This window comes from Aquarana catesbeiana, linkage group LG02 (genome assembly GCF_042186555.1).
Source record: "Aquarana catesbeiana isolate 2022-GZ linkage group LG02, ASM4218655v1, whole genome shotgun sequence".
Lineage (NCBI taxonomy): Eukaryota > Metazoa > Chordata > Amphibia > Anura > Ranidae > Aquarana > Aquarana catesbeiana.
The window spans coordinates 607,183,651-607,210,340 of record NC_133325.1 but is presented as its reverse complement, the minus strand read 5'-3'; the positions used below and the strand labels follow the sequence as shown (position 1 = coordinate 607,210,340).

Below are 26,690 nucleotides of genomic sequence, written 5' to 3'. Positions count from 1 at the left end.
CTGCGGCATCGCAGTGCATTGCTGGCTGATGATTGGCCAAGCATGCACTATGACCCGCATGCTTGGTCAATCACAGCGCCGTCCGTAGAGAGAGCTGTAATTTGGCCAATTATGGCTCAGGGGGTTTAGAACACGCCCCACACTATGTAAGGCCGCCTGCGTGGCGGCCCTGTGTAGTGTGTTCCGGCGTGCATAGATAGACAGAGAGACAGTGTCATTTCATTTGAGCTAGTTAGATTAGGCAGGACAGTCAGTGAGTTAGCTGCACTTACAGTGTATTGTGTATATATATGCATCCCAGGTGTCGTGTATATATATATATATATATATATATATATATATATATATATATATATATATATATATACACACACACACTGTATTCAGTTTAGCTAGATCCGTTCCTGTTATCTTCCTATTGACAGGCAGGCTTGTCTTGTTACAGTATTTACAGCTACCTGAAGAAAATTGCTGGTGTTCTTTTGATCCTATTAGTACCACAGTCAGGCAGCTAGACTATTTACAGTTAGTGTAGTGCGTCCTCCTCACAGTGTTCAGTTAAAGCTACAAGTTAGTTTAGTGTGACCTCTGCACAGTGTTCAGCTAAAACTACAAGTTAGTGTAGTGCATTGTGTTCAGCTAAAGCTACAAGTTAGGGTAGTGCATCCTCCTCACAGTGTTCAGCTAAAGCTACAAGTTAGTTTAGTGTGACCTCTGCACAGTGTTCAGCTAAAACTACAAGTTAGGGTAGTGCGTCCTCCTCATAGTGTTCAGCTAAAACTACAAGTTAGTGTAGTGCGACCTCTGCACAGTGTTCAGCTAAAGCTACAAGTTAGTGTAGTGCGTCCTCCTCACAGTGTTCAGCTAAAACTACAAGTTAGTGTAGTGAGACCTCTGCACAGTATTCAGCTAAAGCAACAAGTTAGTGTAGTGTGTCCTGCTCACAGTGTTCAGCTAAAACTACAAGTTAGTGTAGTGCGACCTCTGCACAGTGTTCAGCTAAAACTACAAGTTAGTGTAGTGAGACCTCTGCACAGTGTTCAGCTAAAACTACAAGTTAGCGTAGTGAGACCTCTGCACAGTGTTCAGCTAAAGCTACAAGTTAGTGTAGTGCGTCCTCCTCACAGTGTTCAGCTAAAGCTACAAATTAGTTTAGTGTGACCTCTGCACAGTGTTCAGCTAAAGCTACAAGTTAGGGTAGTGCGTCCTCCTCACAGTGTTCAGCTAAAGCTACAAGTTGGTGTAGTGTGTCCTCCTCACAGTGTTCAGCGAAAACTACAAGTTAGTGTAGTGCGACCTCCGCACAGTATTCAGCTAAAGCTACAAGTTAGTGTAGTGCGTCCTGCTCACAGTGTTCAGCTAAAACTACAAGTTAGTGTAGTTTGACCTCTGCACAGTGTTCAGCTAAAGCTACAAGTTAGTGTAGTGCGTCCTCACAGTGTTCAGCTAAAACTACAAGTTAGTGTAGTGAGACCTCTGCACAGTGTTCAGCTAAAGCTACAAGTTAGTGTAGTGCGTCCTGCTCACAGTGTTCAGCTAAAACTACAAGTTAGTGTAGTGCGACCTCTGCACAGTGTTCAGCTAAAGCTACAAGTTATTTTTTGGTGAGCTCTGCACAGTGTTCAGCTAAAGCTACCTGTAGAAGGTTGGTGGTGTTTTCCTGATCCTATCACTACTGCAGGCAGATAAATAAGCTACAAGTTATTTTTTGGTGAGCTCTGCACAGTGTTCATCTAAAGCTACCTGTAGATGGTTGGTGGTGTTTTCCTGATCCTATCACTACCGCAGGCAGCTAAATAAGCTACAGGTTAGGTTTTTGCGAGCTCTGCACAGTGTTCAGCTAAAGCTACCTGTAGAAGGTTGGTGGTGTTCTCATACTACAGGCAGGCAGTTGATTTTGCTAGCTGCAGTATCAGTACATATCTATCTATATATATATATATATATATACAGTACAGTGCTCATCAGCACGTGGCTGTGGGACACGCTTGGCCTTTTTTTCGGCAGCTGGCCGTGTTGAGCCGCAACATGCGGAAGACTTGGTCGAGTGGATAACCAAGCTGTCCTCATCCTCCTCATCCTCTCTCACCCATGCTCAGGGTACTTTGTCTGGCAAAGCAGCGGCCTCTTCCCTCGGCTCAATGTCATCAGTGACTCCTTCCCTAGCCCCACCATGTCCTCCTGAGGAGTCCCTCGAACTGTTTGACCACAGTGTTGGGTACATGCTCCAGGAGGATGCCCAGCATTTGGAATGCTCTGATGATACTGAGCTAGATGAAGGCAGTAACGTGAGCACGGACAGAGGGGGTGCCCAAGAAGGACAGCAACCTGGCAGTCATGCTCCCCCTGCTGCAGCATACTGCCAGGTTTGCTCCAGTGATGAAGAGGGAGGGGATGATGAGGTCACTGACTCAACGTGGGTGCCTGATAGGAGAGAGGAGGAGGAGGCACATCACCAACGAGGCAGGATGCCCTCCAGAGGCCAGCCTAAGGGCAGCACACTGACTGCATCACACCCCAAAGCTCCGCATGTGCAGGGCGCTGCAGTCTCTGCGCGTTATTCAAAAAGTCATTTGGTGTGGGCCTTTTTTGAGACGAGTGCATCAGATCGCACCGCTGCTATTTGCAACGTATGTGTCAAGCGTATCTCGCGTGGCCAAAACATCTCCCGCTTGGGCACCACATGCTTGACCAGACATATGTTGACCTGCCATGCAGTTCATTGGCAAGCGTATCTAAAAGACCCACACCAAAGAACAAAGAGGACCTCTCCTTGCTCCTCATCAGCTAAGATCTCCTACCCCACTATACCTTCAGTCCTCTCTGAGACCTGCACTGAGAGGAATGATGGTGTAGAATTAGGTGTGTTGCAGCCAAGTACTTGTGGGCAATCTTCTTTCGGTACCACCGACGTCAGATTGTACCAGGCAAATTTGCCTGCCCCAGCTGCTGCACCGCGGAAAGAAGTTCGCTAACAGCCATCCACATGCCCAGCGGTTGAATGCTAGCTTGGCAAAATTGCTAGCACTTCAACTGCTGCCTTTTCAGTTGGTAGACTCTGCCCCCTTCCGTGAGTTTGTGGAATGTGTGGTTCCTCAGTGGCAGGTACCCAAACGCCACTTTTTCTCGCGGAAGGCGATTCCGGCTCTCTACCGGCATGTGGAAGGCAATGTCCATGCCTCGTTGGACAGGGCGGTCAGCGGTAAGGTGCATATTACCGCTGACTCATGGTCCAGCAGGCATGGACAGGGACGTTACCTAAGTTTCACCACGCATTGGGTGACTCTGCTGGCAGCTGGGAAGGATGCAGGACAAGGTGCAGTAGTGTTGGAGGTTGTTCCGCCACCACACCTCCAAAATGCCACTACTAATGATTGTGACACACCTCTCTCCTCCACCCCCTCCTCTTCTTCTTCCTCCATGGCCTCTTCCTGTGATTTGTCCTCGGAACCAGCGGAGCTCCGTAGGCGTTCAAGGGCCTACACAAGTACGCAGGCCAAAAGATGCCATGCGGTGCTTGAGCTGTAGTGCAAAGTGGATTTGCCTTTCATAAATTACCCCCACAGGGTGTCTTTGCTACATATGTCTAATGCAGCATTTCTGCTACAGAGGCCCTGACTCTAGCTCAGTTACCTCCAAAGACCATTCATACTTTAGGTATGACTAGATCAATGGCTGACAATGCTTACAGCCCCAGAACCCTCTGATGTGGGTCTCTTTATCTTATGTAACCCTTGTCATGTTTATATTTATATTTATACATTTATTATTTTATTTTAAAGTGGTTGTAAACCTCAGACATGAAATATGAACAAAGCATATCCCTCTATAGTATGTACTCAACCCAGAGCACATGTCATTTCTGTGTGCTGCCCTGCTCCTCTGCTATCAGCATGAATCACTTCTGACAAGTTTTCCTGACATCAAGAGAAAAAAGGTGACAGGGAAGGAACCTACAGCTAATTGGCAGCCTTAGGTCTGTTCCTGTAAGCTGTATGGAGGGGTGTGTTTCTTCCCTCCAATCAGCTCTCAGAGCGTTCCTCACTGAGCTCTGCAGAGTGTAATTTCAGCTCTCCCACTTTTTTCTGAACTCTGACAAGTTTTATAAATTAAGTACTTTGAATGGATGTAGAGAAGAGAGGGCTCCAGATAGACAGATAGAACTTATGCAGGAGGATTTGTTTCATCTCTGTGTATCACATGAGGCCAGTCACTTCACAGGGTATATGTAAGGGTTTACAACCACTTTAAAGTAGTAGTGGAACATTTGCTTGCTATAAGCTGCCTTATAAAAAGACATAAATGTAGGAGCTTGCACATAAGCATTTGGGTTTTGTTATGTACATGTTTATTATCAGTAACCTCTAAATGAGTACCATAAATCTATGTTAGCAGTACGGATGGATGAATCTCCCCTGCCACCACAGACTGCCAGAATGCCCACACAGTGTATCTGATCGGATGCAGCCGCTGTTTGGTCAATACATTTCTGCCTGGCTCATCCAATTTTTCAGTCAAAGGATGCTGGGAGGAGAGGGCTCACAGTATATAGCCAGCTTTATTGACTTGTAGTCCAATATAAGGAATGGAAGGGCTAAATAGTCTCTTTGAAATAGTGCAGACAGAGAGCTCAGGGCACAGGATACATCTGAAGTTCTGACAAGATAAACAGAATTATTATTTTTTTGCACTAAAAACAGATATAACAAAATGTTTGCAATTATGTATTTAAAAGACCAAAAAGGAGCAAATAAAATAAGTTAAATAAGTTTCATGATCAGTGTTACACTTTACACAAACGTTCTTAAAAACAGCTGTAGTTGAAAAGCAAACACTTACATCTCCTGCTGCTAACTCTGCCGAACACAGCTTCACACATTTTCCATGCGCTGCCTTGCAGATGACACACATAACTCAAAGTTGTTCTAAAGGCTTTTTTTTTTAAACCGTAAACCTTTTTTTAAACCATTCTCTTGTCTTGTGACTTGTGATAAAGATGCTGCAACTTAAAAAAGCCTGACTATTCAGCTCATAAATTTGTGGAAAAAAAGATTAAATTGCGCAACCAAGTCCAATAACAATTATGCAAATTAAATTGTAGATATGTTCAAGTCCATATGGTGCTTCAATAAAAATTCATGATGTACCACAGTCAAACTGTGGCTTAAACTTTGGTGCAGTGTTAATAATAAGGGAAGCCGCTTACCAGATGTGGTGGATCTCAAATTATAGAGATCAAACTCGCTCAGCAATAGGACGTTCAGCCTGAGAGTGATCCTCTTAGGGCTCCTCCAAAGCCGGTATCCTTTCCGATACAACGGACTGTTGTTCTCCTATGTTAAACAGCACTTAATAGATCCTTCGGTGTGGTCTTCCACTTTGGGGTATATTTACCAGGTAAAAAGAAAAGGCTTCATGGTGCAGTATCTTCGTTTGGAAGATTTATTACAAGCTTAAAAAACACTGTCATCCAAAAGCGATGAAAAGATTTCAAACAGCCGTGGCTCAAGCCAGCCAGCTGATACGTGCTGACGTCAAAGACTGGTGCTCCACCCGACGCTTTTCCCCGTACAAGGCATCGACTGGGAACGGAGGCTGGGAAATCTTTTCATTGCTTTTGGATGACAGTTTTTTTCTACCTTGTAATAAATCTTTTAAAAAAAAGATACTGCACCATGAAGCCTTTTCTTCTTTTTACCTGGTAAATATACCCCAAAGTGGAAGCCCACCCTGAAGGATCTTTTAAGTGCTGTTTAACATAGGAAAATTGTATCGGAAAGGATACCAGCTTTGGAGGAGCCCTAAGAGGATCACTCTCAGGCTGAACGTCCTATTGCTGAGCGAGTTTGATCTCTATAATTTGAGATCCACCACATCTGGTAAGCGGCTTCGCTTATTATTAACACCACAACGAAGTTTAAGGCACAGTTTGAGTGCTGTACATCATGATTTTTTATTGAAGCACCATATGAACTTGAATATGTCTACATTTTAATTTGCATGATTGTTATTGGACTTGGGGGAGCAATTTAACCCTAATATATGACCACATTATACTGCTGTGAAACTAATACTCAATTTCATAATTCTCTTGCATTCTGTTTTATGTGGAATATGGTAATCCTTTTCTATCAAGAGACTAATATTCCTCTCATAAAATGTTAGTTAGTGAAAGCAAATATTTTTGACAGCAGCTTCTTGGCACACTCCTACTACAAAAGAAAGTTGTACCTCTTTTTATTTTGGATAAAGTTGTTTTTTATGTATTGTTAAAAAGTTTTGCATTTTATTAGGTTACTGTTAAATCTTTTGATTTTTACTGTTATGAAAACATACTTTTCATAAATGTATTCAGGTTAAGTTTGCTAAATACGTAATTTCTTAAAGCTGAATGCTCATTACCATTATCTTCATGCCTATTGTCATTCCACTCAAAATTGATATTTCAATGTTTGCTAGATTCTGTAAAGTTAAAGCTAAAGTCTAAAAGAAAATACACGCACCCCTGCTGGTACTTAAAAATACATACACACACACATATTTATATATATATATATATATATATATATATATATATATATATATATACACATACACACACACACACTGTATCTCACATTTTTGTAAATATTTTATTGTATCTTTTCATGTGACAACACTAAAGAAATGACACTTTGCTACAATGTAAAGTAGTGAGTGTGCAGCTTGTATAACAGTGTAAATTTGTTGTCCCCTCAAAATAACTTAACACACAGCCATTAATGTCTAAACCGTTGGCAACAAAAGTGAGTACACCCCTAAGTAAAAATGTCCAATTTGGGCCAAATTGGCAATCTTTCCTCCCCGATGTCATGTGACTCGTTAGTGTTACAAGGTCTCAGGTGTGAATGGGGAGCAGGTGTGTTAAATTTGGTGTTACCGCTCTCACTCTCTCATACTGGTCACTGGAAGTTCAACATGGCACCTCATGGCAAAGAACTCTGAGGATCTGAAAAAAGAATTGTTGCTCTACATAAAGATGGCCTATGCTATAAGAAGCTTGCCAAGACCCTGAAACTGAGCTGCAGCACGGTGGCCAAGACCATACAGCGGTTGACCAGGGCAGGTTCCACTCAGAACAGGCCTCGCCATGGTCGAAGAAAGAAGTTGAGTGCACGTGCGCAGTGCCATATCCAGAGGTTGTCTTTAGGAAATAGACATATGAGTGCTGCCAGCATTGCTGCAGAGGTTGAAGGGGTAGAGGGTCAGCCTGTCAGTGCTCAGACCATAAGCCGCACACTGCATCAAATTGGTCTGCATGGCTGTCATCCCAGAAGGAAGCCTCTTCTAAAGATGACGCACAAGAACGCCCACAGAATGTTTGCTGAAGACAAGCAGACTAAGGACATGGATTACTGGAACCATGTCCTGTGGTCTGATGAGACCAAGATAAACTTATTTGGTTCAGATGGTGTCAAGCGTGTGTGGGGCCAACTAAGTGAGGAGTACAAAGTGTGTCTTGCCTACAGTCAAGCATGGTGATGGGAGTGTCATGGTCTGGGGCTGCATGAGTGCTGCCGGAACTGGGGAGCTACAGTTCATTGAGGGAACCATGAATACCAGCATGTACTGACATACTGAAGCAGAGCATGATCCCCTCCCCTCCCCTTCGGAGACTGGGCCGCAGGGCAGTGTTCCAACATGAGAATGACCCCAAATACGCCTCCAAGACAACCACTGCCTTACTAAAAAAGCTAAGGGTAAAGGTGATGGACTGGCCAAGCATGTCACCAGACCTAAACCCTATTGAGCATCTGTGGGGCATCCTCAAAGGGAAGGTGGAGGAGCACAAGGTCTCTAACATCCACCAGCTCCGTGATGTCATCATGGAGTGGACAAGGACTCCAGTGGCACCCTGGACAAAATATTGACACTTTGGGCCCAATGTGGACATTGTTTCTTAGGGGTGTACTCACTTTTGTTGCCAGTGGTTTAGACATTAATGGCTGCGTGTTGAGTTATTTTGAGGGAACACACAAATTTACAAATTTATTATGCAAGCTGTACACTCACTACTTTACATTGTAGCAATGTTTAATTTCTTCAGTGTTGTCACAAGAAAAGATATAATCAAATAATTACAAAAATGTGAGGAGTGTACTCACTTTTGTGTATATATATAAAACACTTTTTTTTTCTAAGGCTCTTCTGGCTGGTCCGATGACATCACCATGCCTTTTTTTTTTGATGGCAAAAGGTTCTTAGTGTTCTTACTGCTGCACTGAATGTAGTAATGTGTGAGTGTAATTCAGTGCAGTCATTCTCTGAGCTGAGGCTGCATGATAATGCTACCCAAGGGGACGGGTCCATGACAGCCTGGGCCCAGAGAAAGTGAACCTGGAATCAATTATCCAGAGGATGGGGAGTTGAGACATTATTACAGGGATATTTTTTTTTACTTCACCTCTGCAGTCCCCAAGCGATATAGAGATCAGTGGGTGACCTAACTAACCAACCTTTGCTTGCTTTCACACCGAAAACGGGGCACTATTCCCCCCACTGATATTAGTGAGGGGGGCATTATTCCTCTCACTGACACCAACGATGGGGCACTATTCCTTCCACTGACACCAAAGATGGGGCACTATTCCTCCCACTGATACCAAACATGGGGTACTATTCCTCCAACTAAAATCCAATGGTGGAGCACTATTCCTCCCACTTATACCAAAGATGGGGGCTCTATTCATCCCCCTAATACCAAAGAGGGGACTCCATTTGCTCACACTGACACCAGGACATTTTCTACTCTTGCTGGCTACAGTCCCCCTAAATTTTGAAGGACAGTAAACCGGTCCTTTGTTTAGAAAGTTTGGAGACCCTTGTCCTATACTACAGGTGCATCTCAAAAAATTTGAATATCATCAAAAAATAAATTTATTTCAGTAATTCAATTTAAAAAGTGAAACTCATATATTTCATATAGATGCATTACACACAGAGTGATATATTTCAAGAATTTCTTTCTTTTAATTTTGATGATTATGGCTTACAGCTAGTGAAAACCCAAAATTTAGTATCTCAGAAAATTAGCATATTACATAAGATAATAAAAAAAGGATTTTTAATACAGAAATGTTGGCTTACTGAAAAGTATGTCTATGTATAGTATAGTATGCACTCAATACTTGGTTGGGGCTCCTTTTGCATGAATTACTGCATCAATGCGGCGTGGCATGGAGGCGATCAGCCTGTAGCACTGCTGAGGTGTTATGGAAGCCCAAGTTTCTTTGATAGCGGCCTTCAGCTCATCTGCATTGTCATCAGTGTGGGTAGGTGCCAAGTCCTGCTGGAAAATGAAAACTGCATCTCTTTAAAGCTGGTCAGCACAAGGAAGCATGAAGTACTCTAGAATGATAGAGACCTGCACTGACTTTGGACTTGATAAAATACAGTGGACTTTATGGAGATAATAATAAAGTAGTATAGTGCAGCGCTGATAAAGATGAAATAAGTAATACAATCATACCAATATAAAGTGAATATGATAAATAAATATTCAAAACAAAAATACGCAGCAATAAAATATCACAACGATAATGATAAAATAGTATAAACCAACAGTGTCAGCGCATGTAAAGTGCATAAAGTCCATATATGACATCAAATATAGTGACTGTGAATCTGTGTGAACTGGTTGTCTGTAGATAATCCACCACCGTAAGGAAAGGGGCTTACCAGACCGGTTGAACCCAACTAGGCATATGCCTGATGACTCAACCAAGCTTTTGGTGTAACACACCCAAGGAGGTACAGCAACCACGACTTCCAAAATAGACCTAATTAGATAGGGATCTGTGACCATTTTGATATCAGTAGCTGTCTACCATAGAAATAGTGACCGGAATTCGTGAGCGATTCCTCTCAATATGACATATGGAAAAAGGTGAAAAAAAAGGGCCACATAGCGTAATACTGTAAAATATGAAGCATTTATTGAAAAATTATAAAATGGTCACTCACATTTGGGAAGACATTAAAAGCATTGGATAAAATCAAAGCAACGCAGTGGCATCAGCAGAGCCTGTCCCGACGTCCTAATAAGGCATCCTCCACTATCAGCGCTGCACTATACTACTTTATTTGTTCACTTATTCACAGACTATCTGATGTGCTGGCAGCTACCACTATTTGTATAAGACAGCGCATTTTTTTCACAATTTTTTTCATTTTAAAGCAGGACTTGGCACCTACCCACACTGGCAAAAGTACTAATACCTGGTTTAATGATCATGGTATCACTGTGCTTGATTGGCTAGCAAACTCACCTGACCTAAACCCCATAGAGAATCTGTGGGGTATCAAGAGGAAGATGAGAGATACCAGACCCAACCGTGCAGATGAGCTGAAGGCCACTATCAAAGAAACCTGGGCTTCCATGACACCTCAGCAGTGCCACAGGCTGATCGCCTCCATGCCACACGGCATTGATGCAGTTATCCATGCACAAGGAGTCCCAACCAATTATTGAGTGCATACTATACTGTACATTGACATACTTTTTGGTAAGCCAACATTTCTGTATTAAAAATGTTTTTTTAATGGTCTTTTGTAATCTAATTTTCTGAGATACTGAATTTTGGGTTTTCGCTAGCTGTAAGCCATTATCATCAAAATGAAATGAAAAGAAATAAATGCTTGAAATATATCACTCTGTGTGTAAATAACGCATCTATATAAAATATATGAGTTTCACTTTTTGAATTGAATTACTGAAAATAATTAACTTTTTGATAATATTCAAATTTTTTGAGAGGCACCTGTATATGTTTTTTATTGGAGATGCACCACAAAAACTGGGTATTGTATGGCTACTTCTAGTGACTCAAACTCAAATTTCTCACAATTTTGATCACTACAGTAGCAATTTAGTACTAGCCAGAATAGTTTGGCCACCAAGAGCCACTGTTCAGCAGACTCTAATGTTAGTTACCACTTTTTTTTCATTGGCTTGACATGAAAAATAGCAGTGAAACAAATGGGTTAATACTTTTAAAATGTATTTAGTTGAGGGGTGGTGTAACACTATTCCTTTTTTTTTTATCTCTAGAGTCTGGCCAAGCTGACCGATGGTTTCAGAAACAGCTGTTGTATCACGGATTCCATGCAAAACATCCACAATTCAAGCTCACTCAGTGACCCTTGTTTACCACAGCAATTCTGTGATGCCTGCTCACAAACTGATAATGTCGAAGAGGTATTGTATTCTTTGGTTAAAGACAAAGTTACTGGGAGTCGTACGACTTTCATATTGTGATTATAGATAGATATACTGTAGATAGATAAATAAAGATGTAAGATTTACTGTATTCATTTGATGTTCAGCAGAGCTAAGTGTTTTGCTTGTTGTCAGAAGCACAAGGATAAGTTCACTGTACCTAAAGTGCACATATTTTGTCTGCCTAGCCCCCCTGACCTAAAGTAACCCCCCTTCCCCTAGATGCATACTTACCTAAAGCTGATCCTAATCATTTATGGGTAGGCTGAATGTACCCAAGGCCGACCATAGATGGAGTGAATGTCTTTCCTGCAACCACGACACAGACAGTGTTGACAGGGGAATCCCTCCCATAGAGCCATTGTGTTCTCCTTGCGGGGGGGGGTGGTTGAAGCCATCCCTGCCAGGAGAACGCAGCGATTATTGCTAGCGGCTATAACAGCTGCTTGCAATAATTGCACGTAAAATTGGGCAGGCTGGTTATACCCAAGTTGATCGGTCGATCAACTTGGGTACATTTAGCCTGCCCATATATGGTTTGAATCTCGACCGGCTGAACCGGCTGGGATTCAAACCGCCTATGGCTGGCTTAAATCTCACAGCCTCTCACATTGAAGCAAGGCTGGTAGGATAATTGTACTTAATGTGAAAAAAACACTTATGACAAAAAGCAAAATCTTTGGATCTGTCGTTTTTAAAAAAAATGAATACAGCAAACCTTACATCTTCTTAAGTATCCACATTACTCTAAAGCATGATACATATGTGTTGTGGTGCCATTTGATTTTACAGTACACTCCTATGCACCTTGCCAGTGGACCACAATGCACATGAGAAACGTGTGTGTTGTGGTGCGCTGCACTGAATAAAATGCTGTAGGTCCATTGTAAATTGCTTTTTAGTACACTGGCAGTATTTTGAATTGGCTGCCTTATTTTATTACATGTAAATGCACAAAATACTGCATGTTAACATGTGTGCAGTGATGTGTGAAGTGAATGGGCCCTTAATGTGCTATTGCCAAAAAGCAAGATATCCAGGTCGCTTGTGAGTCAGTAAGTTAATATTCAGCTTGCATTCATAAATAAAACAAAAATATTTAGGTGAACAAACACAAATAATTGTTGACTCATGTCAACAGTCTAATGGGTCAACTTCCCCCTGATGCCCTCGAGACAAACTTTTCTCTTTGTGTATTGTATTGTGTATTTGAACTTGTAAGTGCATTTCAAGATGGTTGTGTTCTGACTTGAGCGAGAGAGACCAGGAAAGAAAATTACAGAAAATATACATCAACAATTTTCTATATTCCTGGCCTTCTTACGTCAGCATTTCCATTAGCTCCACGCAGTATTTAGAACAGGGGAGGACGAAACAAAAGAGAAGAAACACACCACAGTAATTGCAAAAGACATACATTCATCTCTGAACAAAGACGCGGAATCAAAAAGAAGCTGAAGAATCCTCCAGGTGATGCTGGGAAGTGAACATATTCACCAACTTTCAGCTTGCCGCCTTGCATACTTTCTGATTGGAACCTTGGCCCAAGACTCCCATACCTCTGAATGTGCTGTTAAGCCCGATAAGGAGGGAAGTCCTGCTGCAACACCATCTAAATTATATATATTATCCAGTAAAAAATATTTTGAGGTTTTGCTGCTTTACCTTTCTTTAGATCTAAAGAAAGAACAAAGAGGGACTTTGTTCTCTGCAAATAAAGCCTCAATAATTTCAGAAGATCCAATGTTGTCCATCTCTGTTCCTATGGAGAAGAACCAATGCTGTTAAAAGGGACAGGGCTTACTCTTGAACCTTTAAAGTCTGCTTACTAAGCCCAGCACCCAGAGATAATTGCAGAAACTAGTACTTGTGAAGTATCAGGATGATGCATATCAAATTCTTTGTGTACTACAAAGTGAAGACTTTCTCCGTTTTATGAAACCTTTGTTTCTGAGCAAGGTATTAATCACTGACAAAGAAAGGTTGAATGATCCCAAGTGGTTCCATTCAATCACCAAGTTATTAAATTCAACCTGCTGAGGTCTGGATAGAGAGACAGAAAATCTTTATTCAGAAGGGAATTAGTGGCTCCGCTAATAACCAACTGAGCAGCAGGTACCAAGGTCCCTTGGCCAGCATAGTAAAATGGCAGTGGCTTGAACCCTCTAGTGACGGATTTTCAACAACACTGTTAGGATGAGGACCACAGCCGGAAAGTCCAGGGACCTGTTAGCATATTCTGAGCCAGTGCCTGGAGAAAGTTGAATCAAGACAAGAGTCCGCATTGGACATTGCATGGAGTTGCCATTAGACCACTTCCAGTGTCCCATATATAAACACAAAAATTTATCTAGATATCTGTTCAAGGGCCACTCTCAGTGATGTACAAACCAGCAAGTCAGGGCATCAGCCAGATAAATCTGTATATCTGGAAGATATGCTGCTTTCAATTATGCCAAGTTCTGTTTGACCCATTAAAAGAATTTCTCAGAGATTTGAAGCAGAGTCAATACTTCTCCGATAGACAACAATATGGCAGTGGCATATATAGCCTAAGAGCATCTACAATTGCTGACCACTGACGATTGCTTGAAACACTCTCAATGTTTCAAATGCTGCCATCAGCTTCAGGTGATTGGAAGCTGAAGTATATCTCTGAAGCCATTGCCCTTGTGCCTGTCACCTCAGATGGTACACCCCTAACCCTGGAGACTGGCATTAAAAGAAACAGGCATCCATTCTCCAGGATTGAGAGGTCTGCTTGGGGAGAGATTGGACTTGACTATCCACCACTCTAAAAATGTCCTGACTCTGACTCTTTCAGAAGAAGAATTGTCTGCTACAAAGATTGTCCTTTCCATATCTGGAGAATAGAGAAGAGCAGGATCATCATAGACCAATGAGCCCATGGAGCGATGGTACAGTTTAGGGTTTACAAGGAGACTTATGCAGCTTCTGGCTTGGCACAAAGATCGAGACAGCAACCAATGAGTCTGTGTTTCAATTTGGTAGATTTTGTCTGGTGGATGAAATATTATTGTTTTTACTGTATCAAACTTTACTCCCAGATAGTGAATAAACTGGGTTGGGTAAAGCTGACTCTTCTGAAAATGTATTACCCACCTGAACTGAAGCAAAGTGAAGTAATTGAACCCTGTGACAAATGAAGAGATCGTTAGACCCCGACAGGAGCAGAAAATCATATAAGCAGTAGAAATTTTGAATCTTATGAAGACTAGAGTGACTACTGCGTATGGAACCTTTGTAAATATTTTTGGAGCGGTTGCCAGACTGAATGGGAAACATATGCATTGATACTTTTTACATAGGAAGTCAAACTTCAGGATATTGCAATGCCATTCTTTCATTTGAATATGCAGATATGCATCCACAAGGTCAATCTGCAGGAGGCAATCTCTTTCTTAGGCCCCTTTCACACGGGCAGACCAATTGCGTCCACCTGTCAGTTTATTAGGTGGACCCGATCGGACCATCCGTTGTCCTCTGTGGAGCAGCGGATGTCCGTTTACACCCACCGACATCTAATCTGATCCGCTAAAAAAAAGATGGATAGGGATCCGTTCCCCATTGTCTATTGGTCTGTTTACATCCGACCGCCCAGAGAGGAGCGGGCTGTGTCTGTGTCCTCTCTGCATAAGCAGAGCGGACACAGACCAGCCATCCACCTGTTCAGTGGGAATCAGCAGACAGTACCCAGCTGAGCGTCCACCCTGTGTGAAAGGGGCCTAAAACTACAGTCTTGATTGTCCCAAGCATCTCTGCCCAAAATTGTGGCACTCTCGTGTAGAAATTCAGACACTTCAGATTCAGAACTGCGCACAATTTCCTGTAAGCCTTTTAAAGTGAAAATTTAGGAGAAAATACCCCTTCCCTCTTTTGCTTCTGGGGTCTAGCTGAATGCCATTTGCTTTAAAGAATTATTCTATATATAATTTCAGTGCCCACTTTTCTTTTGACATGTTTGGGATATTTGTATAAACAGGTTTCTCTGAGGAAAGTGCTGGGACTTAACCTCCCTGGCGGTATGATTATTTCGGATTTTAGGTGCTGAAAGCGGTACAATTATTTTGCATAGAAATTTGGCGTTTTATATTGTAGACCTGTAATTCTTAACAATAATACACTTAAATCTTTCCACCAAGAGTCTAGTATATATCCCCGGGCATGATGAAGTTTGAAACACAAAAACATAAATTATAATATAATAAATAAATATAAATAATTAAATATAATTATAATAAAATAATGATAAAATAAATTTCCCCACGATTCACTATCGCTCAATTCTGCAAGTGTTCTAATTTACTATCGCTGTTTTCTAGTTGGTCTAAAGCCACTTTTGACGTAAAGGGACACTTTTTGATTGCTATGGACAATCTCCAGTTTCCAGGCAGAAAGAACAGTATATATCATATAAAACTGCATGCAGGGCATTGGACAAAGCACTGGGGACAAAAGAGATGTGAAATGATTTCATACAGTACTGTAATCTGTAAGATTACAGTACTGTATGTGTTATGATTTTTACAATTTTTTTTGAATTTGCCGCCAGGCTCTGCCCCCGTGCGTTGCGATGCTCGCAGGGAACGGAGCCTGGCACAGAGAGGCTTCGGAGGAGGACAGAGCCCGCAGACAGCGCGTGGGGACATTGCAGGATCCTGGGGACAAGGTAAGTATACCGCACCAGGATCCTGCAATGCAATCCCGAGTGTGGCTCGGGGTTACCGCTAATGGTGCTGAAATTTAACCCCGAGCCACACTCAGGAATACCGTCAGGGAGGTTAAGGCGATAACCTCCTTGCACCACATCTTTCTTTCAAGTTTGAATCAACCCTGTGGTCACATCCTTTACACCCTGTTCCAAATTATTATGCAAATTCTATTTCAGTATCACAGAGATTAAATATTTTGTTTTTCAGTTTAACTCATGGATGGCATTGTGTGTTTGGGCTCTTTTGATCACTGAAAATAATCTCGGACATCTGTGATAATTAGATTGACAGGTGAGCCCAATTAAAGGAAAAACTACTAAAGGAGGATGTTCCACATTATTAAGCAGAGCACCATTTTCAAGCAATATGGGGAAGAAAAAGGATCTCTCTGCTGCCGAAAAGAGTGAAATAGTTCAATGCCTTGAACGAGGTATGAAAACATTGGATATTTCACAAAAACTTAAGCATGATCATCACACTATTAAGAGATTTGTGGCTGATTCAGAGCACAGACGGGGTTTAGTGCATATAAAGGCACATTGAGGAAGATTTCTGCCCGATCCATGCATCAGATCAAGAGAGCAGCTGCTAAAACACCATTACATAGCAGCAAACATATTTGAAGCTGCTGGTGCCTCTGGAGTCCCACGGACATCTAGGTGTAGAGTCCTCCAGAGTCTTGCAGCTGTGCATAAACCTTCCATTCGGCCACCACTAACCAATGCTCACAAGCAGAAATGGCTGCATTGGGCAGAAGAATACATGAAGACTAATTTTCAAATAGTCCTGTTCACTGATGAGTGCCATGCATCCCTGGATGGTCCAGATGGATGGAGTAGTGGATGGTTGGTGGACGGCCACCCTGTTCCAACAAGGCTTGCAAGGTGGTGTTGGAGTCATGTTTTGGGCCGGAATCATGGGAAGAGAGCTGGCCAGCCCCTTTTAAGGTCCCCGAAGGTGTAAAGATGACCTCTGCAAAGTATGTGGAGTTCCTGACTGACCACTTCCTTCCCTGGTACAGAAGAAAGAACTATGCTTTCCGTAATAAAATCATCTTCATGCATGACAATGCACCATCTCATACTGCAAAGAATACCTCTGCATCAATGGCTGCTATGGGATAAAAGGAGGGAAAGTCATGGTGTGGCCTCCATCCTCCCCTGACCTCAATCCTATAGAGAACCTTTGGAGCATCCTTAAGCAAAAGATCTATGAGGGTGGGAGGCAGATTACATCCAGACAGCAGCTCTGGGAGGCTATTCTGACATCTTGCTAACAAATTCAGCAGAAACTGTCCAAAAACTCACAAGTTCAATGGATGCAGGGCTTGTGAAGCTGCTATCAAATAAGGGGTCCTATTTTAAAATGTAATGTGACCTGTTAAAATGTTTAAAAAGTTAAAATGTTGTTCAAAGTTTGATTGAAATAGCTTTTGATTTCAGTAAATATGATGCAAACACAACAAATGCCAATTTTAAGTTCTTTACAACCTATAAAGTGTTTTGAAACTTACTGTGCGTAATAATAATTTGGAACAGTGCATTGTAAGTTTTTTATTTTGAAAAATAAAAACTGTTATCATTAGGAGGTTTGTTCAATAAAATTTGAATTGTACTCTTAATAGTTGATAACATGAGAATTATGCTGACTGTTTACATCAATTATTTAGGTAAATGAGAAAATTATAATTGGCATAATAATTTGGGATAGGGTGTAAAGGTCACTGGGTCATCCAACTGGAGGGCAACATGTCTGGCCAACCTCTGCAGTGCTGCATCCACTTTTGGCAGTGAAAGCCAAATTTTGAAATCTGAAGATTTCATGGGATATAATGTAACCTCAAAACCCGGTTTTGGACGCCGATCTGCTTGGTAATTGGAACTGAGAAAAATTCTTAACAGTAATTTGTGCACATTTTTATTCTGAAGTATGAGGAAATAAAGCCATATGTGACTTGAAGCCATAGGATTCTCTTAAAAAAAAACTGAGTATGAAGGAAACCTAAAAATAGAAGCTACCCTATATGAAAAAACCTAATACTGCAAGTACATATTTTCTGAAACTATAGTTTGTTTACATGGTTTTGCATTTGGTTTGTTCTCTGTTAGGGGTTCTCTGTTATTTTCATTTCCTGCACTGATGAAAGCTAACAATGTAAGGACAGCAGTGTGCCTATTGTACATGTAAAAAAAAGGCTGGCTGCATGACCCCTGACTTTCTGCCTGGACAGTGTTGATTGGCTCTGTGCTGATCACATGCACCCTCTCCCCCAAAAAAACAAACAAAAAAAACTCTCTAGCAATACACACCAAACTGAGCATGTGCAGATTGCCTCCAAGGTTCTGTACTATCATCAGATGGACTGGGGACAGTAAAAGAAGGGGAGGATCAGAGTAGACAGGATCAAACAGCCTTTTTACACAATGCTGTGAATTAAACTCTTAGGTTCCATAGTGAGTATAAAAAGCATGCTTTACTGCATATACAGACTGAATTTAATGGTGTGGGTTTAGTAACACTTAATTTCTATTGTGGGCTGACAACACACATTTTTGTGAACTGAGTGTTGTCAGCCCTGCGTATTGACTATTGCTAAACTACTCAGCCACTCCCACTGTCTTCTTATCCACAGCATAGGGACTGATTGATTTGTAGTCCAAAATAAGAACAGGAAGCACTAAATAATCTCTTTAAAGGGGCTGTAAACCCTCATTTTTTTAAATTAAAATAACAAACATGTCATACTTACCTCCACTGTGCAGTTCGTTTTGCACAGAGTGGCCTCCTCTTCTGGTGTCCCTCACCGGCGCTGGTGGCTCCTGCCCACATCGAGTGTCCACGTTGGAGAATTGCTCTCCTTCATGGACACCCATGCGGGCGCGCTCCCGAGTCCCGCATCTGTGTCCATTCACACAGAATGCAGAATGCCCCCTGGTGCCGTGCCATTGGATTTGAGTGACAGCAGCGAGATCCAATGGCTGCGATGCTGTCAGTCTATCCAATCAGGACACGATACACCAGCTAGAAATGGTGTGCTCCTTCCCGGATGGAGGATGACAACGTTCAGGTAAGTAAAACGGGGGGGGGGCTGGGAGGCTGCAGCACTACAGATGGTTTTTCACCTTAATGCATAGACTGCATTAAGGTGAAAAAACCAAGAGGGTTTACGACCCCTTTAAGATAACACAGGCAGAGAGCAGAAAGGAAAAATCTTGGACGACCGCACACCGCTGAAGGCATCTTTATTGAAAGATTAAAATCCAAAAACAGTCCTATCTGAAGCATAGAGGACAGGGAAGAACAGCTAGCGCGTTTCACATCACAAACAGATGCTTAGTCATAGCTGAGAGCACATGTCAAATGACACTCCTAAAGTTGTGACAAGTAGAACAGGATTTTTTTTTCTCTTATAAAACAGATAATATACAAAAAGGGAGCAAATAAGAGAAATATATTCTTGGGGTTTACATGCACTTTAAACAAACTTTCTTTTAATAAAAAAACTATACCTGAAGCAAGAAGAAGCAAATACCGGTACTTACATTTCTTGCTGCTAAAACTGCTGAACCTGGCTCCAATGCAGAGTAATCTACGGCTGAAAAAATGAAACTTCCAGTGTTGATATTTTTGTACCTCACTGCACTCAGCGGTTCCTCTGGTCCCCATCCCTATACTATAGTGATGTAGGGATCAGCTGGAGTTACCAGAGAGTGCGGCAAAGGGCACAGGAGTTCAACACAGTGTCAGTGTCATAAGGAACTTTAGCTGGGAATTACTGCATAAGAGTAGTGTTAATCAGCACAGGACACAGGAAAGGTATTTATTTGCTTTTTTGCAGGTTCGGGTTTTTTAATACATTTTTTTACTTTGATTTTCCATCGTGATACTTTCAGTCTGGTAGAAAAGACTTGAGTATTTAGGAAGTGTTATAGAATAATTTTACTATTAATGAAGTCCTTAAAAAGTTCTTCTCTGCCCTCCCGAAGTTTAACCCACTGAGGGAAATATCCACTTTCTCGTAGATCTTTCCTGTGTAGCCCTGCCCAGCGATGCACAGCCTTTGCTTGAAAAATGTCCTAGCTAATTCCTGAACCTACTGCACCTGCATGCCACTGCCTCATTGGTTCCAATTTCTGTACTCATGGAAGACTCCGTTATCCAAAGGCGTATGGACCCAGCCATATGAAGGAACAAAACCACAAGATGCACTACATACAGGACCCAGCTGAAACTTCTTTATGCAGATGCTGTGTGGCTTCAGGCAGGGCCACAGTGTAGATCCCTGAAGTGAGGCTTAAAGTATTCTCCTCTGGGTGTTTCACCACAGGGGAAAAAGAAGCAAGTAAAGCAAACTTTTCAGTATCCCCAAGTCCCCCAAACTAACATTTCAATTACGTCTAGGTACCAATAATGCCTTTGCTTTTCCAAACTGATTCTGCAAGATACCTCTGCAACCCCAGAAACATTGTGCATCCTCAGAATGCAACTTCCAGCTTAGAACACTCATCGCTGAATAACTACCTTGCTTCATCCCACAGTCTATGGAGGGACCCCGCATTGCATTATGGGTGTGGTGGTTCTTCAGCATCAAATTATGTTGAATTTGGCATTTGCTTTATGTGGGTTCCTGCAGCACTGGTTTGCAAATACAAAAGCACTGTTCTGTACTTGGTGGTGCCTAGTCCTCCCTTGGAAGGTTAGTTTTGGGGTTGGTTGGTGATATTATTAATTATAAGAACTTGAAAACCAAGAAAACCAAAAAGATATGAAATATGCACGGTAAAACCTGTGTGCTGTAATTATTGCATCCTGCAAAGACCCCTTTGTTTGCAGGACACACTATCAGTTTGATACCCAAGTTCCCAATCTGATCATAGCTGTTGCTGTGAAAGCCTCCAACTTCATAACAGCTTGCTGGAGTGTCACTGACAGAAATAATGTGATTGTTGTAATTAGTTGCATCTGTTATCAGCAGATTTCTGATCATGCATGATAAATGAATGCTTGTTGATTAAGCTTGGTCTATAGTGACAGTTGTATTTATTTTTTTATTTATTAACATCACATTGATGCTACAGATGAGGTGGCTATCAACAAGAAGTTAGATCTCTCTAACAGCAATAAAGCCTGTGTAGCCACAGCCTGAGTCTAGATAGTTCTGGTTTGAAAAACATCCCTGAATGTATACTGAAGTGTCCGGTCCATTCAGATGTAAGATATACATCTACTATTAGTGTGTGTGGTAAACTGGATATGTGCATCCAAATCTCTTTTTTCATTCCATTTTAGGATGGATGTCTTTTCTCAATTCAGCTGTCACTCATTAATTCAGTGCAGGTAACCAGAAGAAAGTATGAAGTCTAGAAGCATGCGACAAGGTGGATTCTTTTTCATGTCAAACTTGATCACAGCCACATTTGTGTTAAAATTAGGTATTTTGTACCTGAAGAACTTTGTTGCCCCAGTGCAACCAAGTCCTAATACATTTAGGCTCGGTTCACACTGCTGCGATGGCAAAGTCGTGCGACTTCCTTCCGACTTGATCCAACTTGGATGCTCTTTAGGAGCCTGTACAAGCCTGAAATCATACCCAAGTTGGACCAAAGTAGTGCAGGAACCTTTTCAGAGGCTGCTTTCACACCGAGGCGTTGGGGGCGTCAGCAGTAAAACGCCGAGCCTAAGAGATAATTTTGTGGTAGGATTTAAAAGAAAATGTAAGAGTCTATAGAAGTCTTCGCAGACCTACTTGATCACTTTTCACCTGATCACCACTTGTCTCCTTTAATCTTTGAAAAACATTTTTTTTTTAAATGATTAGTACTACCCTGTCTTTGCATCTTTTTATAAAACGCTAGATACATTTTTTTCAGGCTCAAATTTCTGTGTGATCAGTAAACCATGTGATTACCCTATCAACAGCATAGTAAATTATGTCTCATAGCTGCCAAAGAGCATGTCCTGTGACATTAATGAAGCAGTGTGTTGTGGGAATTTAACTTTTTTTAATAAAACAGAGATGGGCTAGCCTGTGACATTCCATATGTAAAAGAGGTAGGAGTACCTTCTTAATTTTCTAGAATTTTACAGTGAAGAAGTGATTCTAAAAAAAGTGCAAAGTAGCTTACAGATAGTAGTAGTAAATCAACACTGAAATTCTCCAAAGCAGGTACCCATAGTAGAGAGTTATCACAGTGGTAGCCCGTGTCTTTGATCTTATCTTGTTTGAAGTGCTGCCCCCTACATCACACTTTTCAGCATTCAACCCTTCTAGGAATTTTAGATGCTTGTGTACCCCACCTGTTGCTGTGGCTCTTTCCACTGACCCCTGACCATTGTGTTCTATAGGATTGAACTACGTGTGGTAGGAGACACAGGCATCCTGCTGTGTTGAATGTTAAAGAGCCTGATGGAGGCTGTACTTTTCAATTGAGAGAAGATAGAAAACATGGGCTACCGGAAGGGTTAGTGTAATTCCAAAGAAAAACACTTCTCCATGAGCTTGATTAACTGTTCTTACAGTGATTCCCTCTCAGGGATGTTGGCCCTGCATTGTACTGGATGATGGATTCATGTATAAAAGGGTAGTTTTGTTACAATTCCTAGAGTTGGGCTTTAAGCTTATCACTTGAACAACAATTTACAAGTTTTCACAAAAAACCCTTTCAAAAAAACGATTTTCTTTTTACAATTTGTTATTAATTTAAGCTTAATTATACAATTGACATCCTTGTCATTTTTGTTTGTTTGTTGAACGTATTTGCTTAGTAATGTTATTGATATTCTTTCCATACAGTATGGCTATGATGATAAATCAAGACTGGTGGACAGAGTGAGACTTAATTGGCAGTATGAGGAGGCCAAGAAGAGGTAAGCTCTCCTGTGAACGATTCTGATCAAAGCTAATAGTGGCTAATGAAAAGCCATTATGTTGAAATATGCCAAGCTAATGACTGTTGAAATATGTTATGTACTTCTGCATTCCTTTCATACGCTTAGATGTTAAAGTTCAGTCATAAACTTTCTAGCACAAACGTTTTTGTGTAACATGCAATGGATTATGGAGTCACGGGAAGGGCACAATTGACATTTTCTAATTATTATTTTTAACAATCATTTATATGGAAGCAGTGCTATTCTCTGTTTTATGCTGGGCATACACATACTGTTTATTTTATTTTATTTCTTGCTCAGCAAGAGAGATCCCTGCATCACACATTGTTGTGTTGCAGGACCTGTCAGGCTTTTTTCGTTCAACCTGCTTGTTGAGCGAAAAAAAAATGACAGGTCCCCGCATCAACACAATCATGTGTCTTGTCATAGTGGCACATGAAGCTGTCAAGCTGAACCAGAAAATGTTGAAATAAACTCCCTAGCTATGCAATGTGTGAATCACAGAAATGTGTGGAGTGAAATTAATAAAAGAAAATTCAAAGATTTGTTGAAAAGACTTTGGACCACATATTTATTCACATTTTATATATTTTTTTTCTTCACAGTTGTGGTAGGCACAGGTGATTGTTTAATTTAGTGATACAATGTTTAAAATAATCTTGGTTACATACTGTATATAGTTAAACATGATTAAGTCATAGCATTTGGTGTTATTGGAGTTAATCCTGTAGCCATTACATAGGCCATATTATTTTTGTTATTGCGATTATGTACAGTATATTTTTAGACATTACATAGGGCATATCATTTGTTGAGGATTGGGTAAAGTGTGTGGTGATGACAAAGTATATGTTATTTATTGTGAATAAAGTTAATTATAGTGAGACATGATTGAGGTTCAGATCAGCTAATTCTTTATCCATTACATAATTAGAGAAAATATATTATTTGGTACAGATTGGGTTCTATTATACATAATAGAAGGCATTATTTGGTGAGATTAAGTATACAGTAATACACAATTTTGGGCATATTATTTAGCAAGAATAGAGTTGAATCTTTAGCTATGGCATAAACAGAAGCATATTCATTCTTTTGAATGAGGTTAAATACATATTGGGACATGATTGGGGCATATTATTTTCTGTGAATGTCTTTAAAGTGAACCTGTACACAGACAATACACTCTAAAGTATTTACATATTCTAAGTAAGTAGTAAAAATACTTTAAACCAAGCCCTTATTAATTTCTATAGCTATAAACATTGTGAAAAGAAAATTTCAAGGTTCAGAACAGGTATACTGAAAAAACTAAATTTTCCCCTATTTTGTATGAAGAGAGGAACCTTGGCACTCTGCCAGCCCTATAATGTTACACGCAGCGGGTGGTTCTAACCTGCTGAAAGCTGACTGAAGCCCCAATCACACAAATGTAGGCCCCAACCACACTATGATGCCAGGAGTCGGGAGTTTTGATTGTCTTTTGCATGTTGTCTTGCTACATGCAAAGGGCAACTCATCCTTTCAATGGGCTGCTCTATGCACGGCAAAGAAGCTTATGCACCTTTTTGAGCTTCATGCGTTTTTTTTTGTTTTTTTTTTTTTACTCAAAAGGATGCTTTATTGAACAGAAAGCAAATTTGCAGAGCAAGTACAGCCTCTCATTAGATTGTACAAATGCATTAAATGACATAAACATTTGTAATACACTAATCATGGTCAGAAAATCATACATACATACAAATACAGTCCACCAATGCCCTACAGCCTACTGGACCATGGGACGTTGCAAAAGTCTCGACAGTGTAAACTTAGAAGTGGCTATGTTGAGCAAATCATTGAATACAGTGGAGCACAGGTGGCAATGTAGGGCAGCGATTGCTACTGGCTTGTGCCATTGGCCTTAATGGAGTAGGCGGCTCTGAAAAAGTAACTGAAAAAGTGACAAGCAAGTGAGTGCAACCATGCTTTAGAACAGGGATATGCAATTAGCGGACCTCCAGCTGTTGCAGAACTACAAGTCCCATGAGGCATAGCAAGACTCTGACAGCCACACGCATGACACCAAGAGGCAGAGGAATGATGAGACTTGTAGTTTTGCAACAGCTGGAGGTCCGCTAATTGCATATCCCTGCTTTAGAATAATGAATCCAGACATATGTAAGTAGTTGAGCAACTGTAAAAATCCCTACCGAACTCAATGAGGATAGCACCATGAATGCAACACAGGAACTTGCTAGTGAGCATGCAAAATTCCTAGTGAATTGTCAATGGAGCAAATTAGTCCAAAATTAAAAACGTAGAAAATTAAAGTTCAGTCACTTAGATGCAGTAGTGGTAGTGTAGAAAGAGTCACCTCTCACAAATATGAAAATAGTAAACCATCCCTTAGGCTCCATTCACACTAGCGCGTTTTTTGATGCATTTTGCATTTTGAAGAAATGCATGGGAATTTTTTAACATGGGTTCCTATGGAACATGTTCACATCAATGCTTTTTTGTATCTCTGCGTTTTTGGAAAGGGTCGGGGACTTTTTTTCATGCAAAAAGCAGCGTTTTGCATGTAATGGATTTCAATGGACAAGCATCAAAAACGCAAGTGCACCGTTTTTGCCGTTTGTTTTTTTTTTTTTTTTTTGTAATTTTTTTTTAAGACTGTAAAGAAAAAAAAAAAAAAAAAAAAACGCAAAACGCAAATCGCGGCAAAAACGCCGCAAAAACGCTACAAAAACGCTGCTCAAAAACGTGCCAAGCATGAAAAAAAACCTCCAAAAACTCTCAAAAGCAACATGCATAGGTGTGAATCGAGCTAGGCTCGATTCACACCTATGCATGTTGCTTTTGAGCGTTTTTGGAGGTTTTTTTTTCATGCTTGGCACGTTTTTGAGCAGCGTTTTTGTAGCGTTTTTGCGGCGTTTTTGCCGCGATTTGCGTTTTTTTTTTTTTTTTCTTTTTTTTTTACAGTCTTAAAAAAAAATTACAAAAAAAAAAAAAAAAACGGCAAAAACGCTGCAAAAACGCACCAAAAACGGTGCAAAAACGGTGCAAAAACGGTGCACTTGCGTTTTTGATGCTTGTCCATTGAAATCCATTACATGCAAAACGCTGCTTTTTGCATGAAAAAAAGTCCCTGACCCTTTCCAAAAACGCAGAGATACAAAAAAGCATTGATGTGAACATGTTCCATAGGAACCCATGTTAAAAAATTCCCATGCATTTCTGCAAAATGCAAAATGCATCAAAAAACGCGCTAGTGTGAATGGAGCCTTAGACTTGGTTCATGTTACTGCGTGTCGCAGAATGCACGCAAAATCACGCTCATTCCTGACATGCAGACAAATGCTCTGCTTTTTAAGGATGCCATTAATTTTTAATGGCATCTGTTGGCATCTGTGTTTTTTGGTGTGGCATAATTTAAAAAAAATGGTTGGGATTTCTTTGCCACTGAAATGATTGGGCTGCAATACACACAGCCGTACAGATGTAAACCAAGGGCTTGTTCACATGTGAGGTTGGAGGGTAATAAAACCATGCAGTTGAGCTGTTTTTTACCACACCCAACTGCTCCCCCTTTAGCTGCAGAGGCAGCAACTGGGGGTGTAGACATGCTGTGGCTGGAAGCATACCCCCAGATGAATTGGGCTGCACTGCAACCGCCCTGTAACTGTGTGCATTGCACGTGGTTGTGGTGTAGTGATGCTGCATTTACGGGGTTAAAACAGGTGGTGAGGAATCAACATTTTACCTCTTTACTGCCTGTCAAATGCCTCTGAATAGCGATCTGAGCATGGACTGCTTTTCAGAGGAGC

At 41.1% G+C, this 26,690-nt stretch overlaps 1 protein-coding gene across 1 annotated transcript in view; it reads left to right on the top strand.

Moving 5' to 3' along the window:
• Positions 1–26,690, top strand: part of WWC3 (WWC family member 3) — a 270,635-nt gene that overhangs the window by 157,278 nt on the left and 86,667 nt on the right. The window contains exons 7-8 of the mRNA XM_073616354.1: positions 11,090–11,236; positions 22,784–22,857. Of these exons, the coding sequence (XP_073472455.1) occupies positions 11,090–11,236; positions 22,784–22,857 (221 nt within the window). The remainder of the gene's footprint in view (positions 1–11,089; positions 11,237–22,783; positions 22,858–26,690) is intronic.